This window comes from Phoenix dactylifera, chromosome 3 (genome assembly GCF_051530095.1).
Source record: "Phoenix dactylifera cultivar Ajwa chromosome 3, Ajwa_hap1_PhDact_Kaust_v1.1, whole genome shotgun sequence".
Lineage (NCBI taxonomy): Eukaryota > Viridiplantae > Streptophyta > Magnoliopsida > Arecales > Arecaceae > Phoenix > Phoenix dactylifera.
The window spans coordinates 46,401,536-46,411,421 of NC_143192.1; the positions used below are offsets into that span (position 1 = coordinate 46,401,536).

At 40.3% G+C, this 9,886-nt stretch overlaps 2 protein-coding genes across 2 annotated transcripts; one reads left to right on the plus strand and one right to left on the minus strand.

Annotated features, from left to right (window-relative positions):
- Window positions 1-1,534: 1,534 nt before the first annotated feature.
- On the minus strand, window positions 1,535-5,283 carry LOC103705122 (Polynucleotidyl transferase, ribonuclease H-like superfamily protein). Its single transcript, XM_008788738.6, has 6 exons — window positions 4,808-5,283; window positions 4,667-4,726; window positions 4,454-4,566; window positions 3,544-3,612; window positions 2,003-2,054; window positions 1,535-1,925 (listed from the first exon to the last, which is right to left on the minus strand). The coding sequence occupies exons 1-6, from the start codon at window positions 5,135-5,137 to the stop codon at window positions 1,818-1,820; spliced, it is 732 nt and encodes a 243-aa protein (XP_008786960.2). The 5' UTR covers window positions 5,138-5,283; the 3' UTR covers window positions 1,535-1,817.
- Window positions 5,284-7,730: 2,447 nt separating this feature from the next.
- Window positions 7,731-9,885, plus strand: PME5 (Pectin lyase-like superfamily protein). Its single transcript, XM_008788735.6, has 5 exons — window positions 7,731-8,180; window positions 8,289-8,478; window positions 8,748-8,954; window positions 9,049-9,287; window positions 9,505-9,885. The coding sequence occupies exons 1-5, from the start codon at window positions 7,936-7,938 to the stop codon at window positions 9,659-9,661; spliced, it is 1,038 nt and encodes a 345-aa protein (XP_008786957.4). The 5' UTR covers window positions 7,731-7,935; the 3' UTR covers window positions 9,662-9,885.
- The last annotated feature ends 1 nt before the right edge of the window (window position 9,886 follows it).

The following is a 9,886-nucleotide window of genomic DNA, read 5'->3' on the forward strand; positions in this document are numbered from 1 at the left end:
CCTGCCAATTTTGGTTGCATGCCAGTCTAAGAAGTTCTGGAAGTTCCTGAAAATGGAACTCCAAAAATAGATTTTTGGCATGACATATACAATTGAGCTTTTGGAAGAGATTGATCGACATAGTCATATAAGTCAACGTGATCGAGTAGAAGGCCAATCATATGTATTTAATGTTAGTCATGGTCATCTATGACTAAAATCTATATTAATTACTTGACTTGCATCCACTACAAAGGGGTATGCACATATTCTTGCCATTCACACATTTATGATGATCTGCCTATAATGCAACCTGAATGTTATTATTCTTTTTTTTTTCTTCCTCTTCTCGTTTTAATTCATGTCAGAAGTCTCTAAATATAGTACTAATTGCTCTTTCGTTCTAAATATCTAGTAGTTTTGCGCTGTTTTTTCAGGCCCTTGTTAGATCAACTACAACCTGATCAAATTCGAATTGGGCAATTGCACTGATCAGCTGCAGAAGGCACTCCTATACAGTAGTTGGGCTCTCCACAATGGGCTAGTTGAATTAGAAGGTTATATACTCTTTAGTCCAGCCAGATTGTCAGCATTACATGTTTATCAAACATTCAATTTTTGAAAAGGAAACATAGCAACTAGAACAGAATGGTCTGCTACTGTCCTCATCTTGATGGCTTGAAAGGATGCCTTCATGAGCCACAATTAGGGTCATAATCATCTTTGTGTTGCTTAAGAAATGTGTTTTAGTAGTATTTTTTATTTAAAACCGAATATGCTTCCTTCCTCTGAAAAACTAGTGTTTGGCAATAATATCTGAAAGGTGCTTTTACAAGAAGAAATGTCAATAGTGTTTCTAGGAGAAACTTGAAGACCTAGCCTCCAGCTTCTCCTCCTAAGAAAATTTTTCCAAACATAGGAGCATCACCTTACAGTTATGCTCCATAACTACCCTCATGCTAATGGGATTAGGCAAGGCCTTTAATGCACCATAATAACGTGTTCTCTGAACTAATTTGCAATTGCCTGGTCCCCTGTTTGGAGGCGAGGTGAAAGTTGGATGGAATTTCCATCTCACCGCAAACAGTTTCTTGGTTAAACTTGACATTGGAAGCCTGATATCTTTCTAGAAATATGTTTCAAAAGAGATTCACTAAGTAACCTAGATACCTAGAGATTTCCATCAAATTTTTTCAACTGACGACCACCATTGATGCCTTTTCATAGGTCCCAGCTTATGTTGATAGTCTCCCTACCAAAAAAATCCTATTATGCGATCCACTAAACACCAAAAGTCAAGCTTGTGTCATTGGCTATTTCTAATCATCTGGTTTAAAATGTTCTTTGTTTCACGTAGATGTCTGATGCCTTTTGCAGTTGATTACTTAGTTTCATGTAGATGTCTGATGCTTTTTGTAATCGATTATCAGAGCCTACAGGTAGATTTTTTTTTCTTTTCCTACGCAGATCTACACTATGGATAGGGTGATTGCTATCTTGTTTTTCTGTGAAAAACTTAAAATAAGAAAGAAAAAAAAGATACAAATCCGGTGGATTGGAGAAAGGACTTTTGCTCACATTATATACTAGATAATCCATTGTTGAAAAAAAAAATTATCGATGGGCATTGCTATTTTATAAGGAAAAGGATGCAATTTGCAGGCATATTATAAGTTCACGTCTCAAAATTTATTTGATGAACTAATTACCAGATGTGTACAGCAAGCTTCCACAACCTGGAACTTATGTCGGCAATGGAAGTATCGATGCCCTTTTTCTTTTCTTTTCTTTTCCTTTTTTTTCACTTGTTCAGCATAGAAGGTGTTTTCTGTTAAAACTCAGTCTTGACAAGGACCCTTTCGAAGCTTTTCTTGTAATTCCAACTGCTTAGGAACAACTAGTTCAGCTCCGCACCCTGACATTGAGAAATATCTCTCAAGTAACATCTGCGAAAAGACGATATAAAACAGTTAACAAAGTGCAACACCAAAGAAATAATAAATTAGAAAGACACTGTGCGCACCACGGCAGAATAGGCATCAATTTTCCCTTGGCGAGCAGACCTCTTTAGGCCCCTGAAAGAGAGAAAAGTTTGTGAATTTCCTCTTTGAGAACAGTCCAGAGTGGCATCTTCTGTTTATATCATCTAATATTGTTATCCTGGCTTAGACAAACATGATGAAAACATAAACTACTTCATACACAACAAACTGCAGATACCAACAGCAGCAGCATGATCATGATGCATTTAACATCACATAAAGAAAAAAAAAGGAATTTTTCTGGGGAAGTATAAATTACAGCTCCCCTGCTCCCTCACCACCCCCCCAACCAAAAAAAAAGGAAAAAAACACAATTCCCTGCCAAACAAATGATTGGTTACATTCTCTTTCATGAATTCTCTAAATAGTGATAAATGTGACATATTTTCATAGTATTGTTTACAGGATGAATTTTCTATCTTTAATAAGATAAATGCATGGAAGGTAACAGTCAGTGAATTCTGCAGATGGAAGGTGTTGACAAAGCATCAGAACATAATAACAGTGGAACAAACATACACGATTCCAAAACTATGTTCTAGAATAGAAAAGGACCTCCAGCATCAGAAAGGTTTGCAGAGCAAATAAATATAAATAATTATAGATATTAATGGAGTGCATACTGGGAATCGAGCATCGATTGTAGGTGGCGGTGACTTGGGGTGAGAGGATGAGTTGTTATCGCACAAAAAAGGAATGAAAAAAGAAAAGAAATTATTAGCAGGATGCTAAAATGACCTCATATTTTGATAATAAAATTAATGATCTAGATTGAATTTTGATGATGAATAAATGCAAAAGCTAGCAATTTTGTTGAGAATGACAGCAAAATGTTTCCAAAAGCATGAATAGAATGGACATGTTAAGAGAGAAACTCGCATATCAGGCATAAATCAAGGGCATCTATTGAAGCTCTGTGTTGAACTACAATGTGAGAAACTCACATGGTACTGTTTACAGGATGAATTGCTTAAATTTAATAAGATAAACACACGGCAGCTAACAGTTAGTCAATTCTGTAGATGGAAGGTGCTGACAAAGCATCAGACCACATGGTTCCAAAACTATGTTCTAGAATAGGAAAGGGCACTCCACCACCAGAAAGTTTGCAGACCAAATAAATATAAATGACTGTAGGGACTAATAGAGTGCATTATTGGGAATAGGGCACTAATTATAGGTGGCAGTGATTTGTCATACAAAGAATGTGCAGGTAAGTTTATTTAGTAGAAGACAAGAAAATCCAAATTAAGTTGTTTCCATAACCATATTCACCACCATCAAATCTGGTCCTCACCGATTGGGGTGAGAGGATGAGTTGTTGTCACACAAAAGGGAGATGAAAAAAGGAAAAAAAATTATTTGCAGGATGCTAAAAAGACCTCATATTTTGATCATAAAATCGATGATCTAGTCTGAAATTTGATGATGAATGAATGAAAAGCTAGTGGTTTTATTGAGAAAGACAGCAAAATGTTTCCATAAACATGAATACAACGAACGTGTTAAGAGAGAAACTCACACATCAATCATAAAATCAAGGGCATCTATTGAAGTTCCATGTTCATCCTGCAGGTAGACTCTCCAACCCCTGCACTGCATAATCTCGAAATTAATATTCTATATCATATGCAAGTACAGGATTATTCAAGAACACAGTATACAACAATTTTTCCCCTTTTTTTGAGCAAATACAACACAGTTGCTTAAAAGCAGCTACTAAGTCATATACAATTTTGAGTTATCTGCAATGGAAACTTAGGTTAAACAAGAGAATGATGCACGGAAATAGGTGAAAAAAGCTAGTTTAAGAATAATTTCAACAAGTGTAATGCTTTAAGGCATTCATCATCCATGCAGTGAGGACATTCTCAGTCTAGGATAGCGTTAGAGCAACCGAGCATTAAAGTGTTGAATAACACTAGAACGATATCTTGTATGGCATAAGTTATCTTTTTATACCATGAAGCATTGGACTTTAAAAAGAAATAACTCATCATTCTGATCTCTATCAAAAGTTAAAAACACATGCAAGTTCCTGTAATTAAAGTTACAGAGAGCGAGATAGAGAGAGAGAACATGTATAAACTACACTCCAAAGAACTCCTAAGAGAACAAAGAAACCACCCTAGGGTCATGCAAAACAATGGACTAACAGGGATGAGTGATTGAAGATACGATTAACAAAAAGCTCCCAAGTTCCCATCAAGAACTCTGTTTTGACCGCATTTAAAGGCATCAGGGTTGCTCGGCATCACGCATTCAGTCTTTTTGTCTTCATTTTGTTGTTTTTTGTTATGCATGTTTGATGTATATCCATTGTTTTACCAATCGAAAAGAAACGAAAACAAATCACAAGAAAGAATCATGGATAGAAAAAAAAGGAAATGAAAGTACGAATATGTAAAGAAATTAACCATCAAATCATCCACCTCTCTGCAGCTCGAACTGCAAGTCTTCCCGCAATGCTCCGGACCTTGTTTGACTGCGGCGTTTCCTTCCCATCGCTGGACTTCGGAAGCCCGATTATAAATTCATCAACCTCCTATCCAGAACCATCAAAAGATAGGGAAGAAATCACCAAGACTTCAATAAAGAAACAATTGCGAAATCTTTTTTTTTTGTTCTTTTTTATGAATTTGGACCTTCCGTTCCGCAATTTCAAGAAGGCGAAGCTCGAGCTTCTGGCCCCGCAGCTCCAATACCTAATTCAATCCAAATCAAACCCTAAAATTGGAGGGACAAAGCAAGAAGAAAGATCAAAACGAGGATTTGAGGGTGAGTACGGTGAGGGGGCGAGGGAAGAAGCCCTTGCCGAGGGCGAGGCCGGTGCGAGAGGCACCGAGGTCGACGCCGAGGCTGAAGCCGGCGCCGGACCATCTCGGATCGCTCTTCCGGCGTCGCGCGTTCGGGAGGAGCTCTGCATCCAGTTCCACCGCGGCAGTCTTTTTTGAGGAGGAGGAGGAGGAGGAAGAGCACGACGGCGGTGTCCAAACCCTAGCCCTAATCTTTCGAATGGAAGAAAGCCGAGACTTCGTGCTCGATAAGCTTGTGGTGGGATGGAGGAGGGGCGAAGGTGGAGGTCTTGCGAGCGTCCATGACAGCCGTTGTTGCATTTGCCGCTGGGATCGGGATAAGATGCACCGAGAGCTGGTGGTCGGGTTAGTTAATACCAGTTTCGCCTTCCATCTCTGTAGCAAAAAAAAGAGGGAGTTTTATGTTAAAAGGGCAGTGGCCAGAGTGAGGATGGTTAGAGTAGACCATTAAAGAGTGAGGATCAAATTCCAGAAAAAAGTATTATTGTACTGATAATTATATGAGAACATGGATTCGAATTCTAAGACTCTTACCATCACAATTTCGAACCATTGGATATTTAGCATTAACATCTTCTTAAGCTTAGGCTCTACTAAGTTTATTTTTTTTATAGATATTAGATTTCCATCAAGCCCATGTATTTGATATCCAAGAGGAGGTTATATTGTGACCTAAACCGATTGTTGCAAACATTTTGTGTGAGATTTGTATATCATAAACTTTTTATTTCTCATAAAAAAGAGATTTTTGTGTCACAGATAGCACTACACGAAGTTTTGTTTGGTAGCTTTTGTTTATATCTCTTGGCAAAGTTTTTTATCTTTTGAATATTTTTAATCCTTGTTTTCTCAAACCTAAGCAGTTTAAATTAGTTACGCAAATTAATCGACAATCTGATATAGCATGGAGATATTGGTATGATTTATAGGACTCGTGTGATATAGAGAGTTGGGGCAGTTGATGAGATGCCACATCAAGCACATTGTTTTTGCTGCATAGGTTTATTTCTTCTTTTTTTTTCTTATATTTCTTAAATTAAATGAGATCGGTTTAATGTTTTGGTATTGCTATTTTTAGTAATTTCTGATATTTGAGGATGAGGCTATGAGATACTATGCAGTCACCAGGGTAAGTGGGGTTAATGAGACCCAAGCATTCTGCTTTATATAAAAATAACATGAAACAATTTCTTGAAAACACATGGCATTTTATGAAGATATTCTTGAAAACTTTGCAACCAAAAACAACGCTCTCACTAATTTGATTAAGATATTAATCATTATACATGAGTTAGAAAATAGTTGTATTGCAGGAATACAAGGATTGGAACTCACCAACAATGGTTTAAAATTTTGATTACTTGAGGAGTAAGAAAAGGCATGGTTTAAGTTTGACACAGTTCTTAATTTAAATTTTAGAGAGGCTTTGATGGAAGATAAACAACAAATGGTTTTCCATTGTGACATCATAAAGATTCAATATTAGGATGCTTATCGCAATGAAGTGCTGGAAATCAGAAAAAAACTGCCATTCTCATGTTTGATTTCTGGGAACTACCGGTGAGGAGCTACTTGAGAAGCATTAACTCAATGGATCTTTCCTGTACTTCTACGCTTGCTTGAAATCCATTCTTTTACTCGATGTTCTCTTACCTGTACTTGTACGTATATTCATTAACTCAATGGATTTGTGTGGGTCAACTAAATTATATTTTGCAACAGATTTCAACTAAGCCTATACTAGAACATAGTTTTACTATTTTAATACCACTTAGTGCCACTGAAAAACTTCTTTTTTGGGGGGGGGGGGGGTAAAACATTGAAAAACTTTTCAAAAGGCCCACAAAATTGCTGTTCATGATCTCATTAACTTGAGTTACTGACTTGCGATTTAGTATTTATGCTGTTCATCTAAAAATAATGATATTAAATTGAAATTTTTAGACCAGCCTGTTGTATAAACTAGAAATATAGTATGTATATTTTGTTATTACTACTTGGGATTTGCTTCCTCCCCTAGTTTTATATAAGCAAAGCTGGACAAATTACTGGAACCTCGGTACGGCTCTGCATGAGCTCGACCTTAGCAAGCTGAACGTTGTAACAGCGGGCCCTACTACAGCTTGGCCTCCGAGGTTTCTCTCGCACGTGAAGAACATCTTGTACTGGTCCCGTATCCAGTGGCCCCACCAGCCTTCCATCAGGGATTCTCCCTCTGTCTCTACCTCTCCCCGCTGTCATTCTCCTCCGACACCTCCCAACGTTCCGAACGGGTATTTAAAATTCCCACCACATCACGACGCCCACCCTGCTCCAGTCTCACGGCTACCATACAAAACACTAAACGCCATGCTTCCTCTCATCTCATGCCTGCACTCCGTAGATGACCGTTGCCTCTCTTCGCCTTCCTTTCCTTCTCTCCTGCCCTACTACCTTACCTATCACCCCTTGTTCTAGGACTCTGTGCATTGGCTGCCAAACTCTATGGCCTAAAAGGGTCTCCTAAGAACAAAAGCAAGAAAAAGGCTTTCACCCTTTTAAAATTGAACCAGCTTGGATAAAGGATCCAACCTTTCCTCCCTAGCTTTTTCCTATCCTACTTTAATTCTGGTGTTGAGTTCTTAGTAAATCTATGTTAAATGATATACCGACTGTGTTATATTTGTTACTGTTTGCAATAAAGTGAACTGGTGATTCAGGAGGAACATGATTGAAGTTGCCGTTTTCAAACCGGACATTGCTCAGTGGACTGCATGGTCCTCCCCTTGTCTTATACTCGTACTTTATGGGTCCCGCGTTTGGCTACCAGCTCAGCTTGCTGGCTGACAAAACCAGGAGACGTCTTGACCGTTGGGCCGGCCAACATCCCAAAAGAAATAAATTACCATTGGATGTAATCATTCTCTCAACTCAACGAGGCAGCTCCACTAGCCGCAGCTCCATTCTCGCTTCCCATTCCACACTCCCTTCACTCCCTTCAAATTCCTCTAGACCTTGGAGCGCATCATTTGCACCAAAGACTCTCTTCCTCTCTCTCTGTTGCTCTTCCTCTCTCTCTCTCTCTCTCAAGACTCCTATTACCTACCATCCGTTCATCGATGGGAATTCTAGCCTCTCTCTTCCTCTTCGTCTTCCTACTTCTCGCACCACGTACCAGTGCATGCGAGTTCAACTCCACCATCAGGAAACACCATCACCACCGGCTTGGGCCAACGGAACAATACGCGCTCGTAGTCGACGCAAATGGCTCCGGTGATTTCTTATCTGTCCAAGAGGCCGTCGATTTTATCCCAGAGAACAACACCAAGCGCGTTGTAATACAGATCAATGCCGGCAGCTACATGTAATAAATTCCTCATCGTTCTGCTTCTTTCTTCCATTTTCCGAAAACCAGCTCTTACTTTGTGTGTGTGTGTGTTTGATCCTTGTAAATCTTTCCATGGTGGATCAGAGAGAAGGTGACCGTGCCAGCGACGAAACCATACATAACATTCCAAGGTGCAGGAAGAGATGAGACGGTGATCAAGTGGCATGACCGCGCCAGCGACAGAGGGCCTAGCGGGCAACAGCTACGGACTTACAAAACAGCTTCTGTAACTGTTTTTGCTAATAATTTCATTGCTAGAAATATCAGTTTCAAGGTGAGTGACTCATAATCCCTGCTCTGATCATTGCTCTGCTTCATCGGGGCGGCAAAGAGCGATAGGCTGAAGTTAGTTTGCGAGGACAGTAATTCTTGCCCCCCTTGTCTCCTTTGTTTTATCAAGGATCATGATTCCAGAAATTTTCAATAAAATTTCACGAGTATGCTCCAAGTTGATGATAATGGAGAGCAAGCATAACCTGTTTAGATGAAATAATAGCTAGCTAGCAAGACTACTTGTTCACCCACAACTTGTATTACCAACAGAACACAGCTCCTGCTCCATTGCCGGGCATGGAAGGATGGCAAGCCGCAGCCTTCCGCATCTCAGGCGACAAGGCCTACTTTTTCGGCTGCGGCTTCTACGGCGCCCAGGACACACTCTGCGACGACGCCGGGAGACACTACTTCAAGGATTGCTACATCGAGGGATCCATCGACTTCATCTTTGGCAATGGCAGATCCATGTACAAGGTATCCACATTCCCGAGCTTCCAACGATCGGTTAATTATCTTGCTTCCAAATCCTACAGTTTTTCCGGCGCTGATGATGGCCAAAGCATTGCAGGATTGCCAGCTCCACTCCATTGCGGAGCCGTTTGGGTCCATTGCAGCACAGAACAGGAACTCCCCCTGCGAGAAGACTGGCTTTGCGTTCGTGAACTGCAGGGTGACGGGCACAGGGAAGCTCTACGTGGGGCGCGCCATGGGGCGGTACTCCAGAATCGTCTTTGCCTATACCCACTTCGATGATGTGGTGATACCAGGCGGGTGGGATGACTGGGACCCCTCCGGCAACAAGAGAAAGTAAGCTCCTCTCTTCATCCAGCATCATAGGTGGTAATGATAACTACAATTGGCAAACATTTTAGCTCAAGTAGACCCGTCGTCCATCTCAGAGATATAACAGAGCTCTGGGCATTAAGGGTCATTGACATATTGGTGAATCATCCTCACCATATGGAAAGCTAAAACGTGGATGGCCAGGTGTCTGAGTATTCTGATTTCTTCTTGGGTCTTGCAGGACTGTCTTCTTTGGAGTCTACAAGTGCTGGGGTCCAGGTGTTGCAGCCGTTCGGGGTGTTGCATGGGCTCGGGAGCTTGATTACGAGACTGCTCACCCCTTCCTCGCCAAGAGCTTCGTCAACGGAAGGCATTGGCTCAGCCCCTCAGATCCCTGAGCACACAGCTGACCTCTGATGAACTCCAAAGATTTGTTTGTGTCCATGTAATAAAGAAAACAGAGCCACCAAATATCTATTGCTGTTGAACCATGTGATGGAATAACAGATACACTCTCTCATATAGTTTAGGTACGTCAAATGGAATACAGATTCCTGTGTAATATCTATAGTTGTTAAATCATGCAGTGAAATAGCAGAAACAATTATTTGGTTCCACAGTAT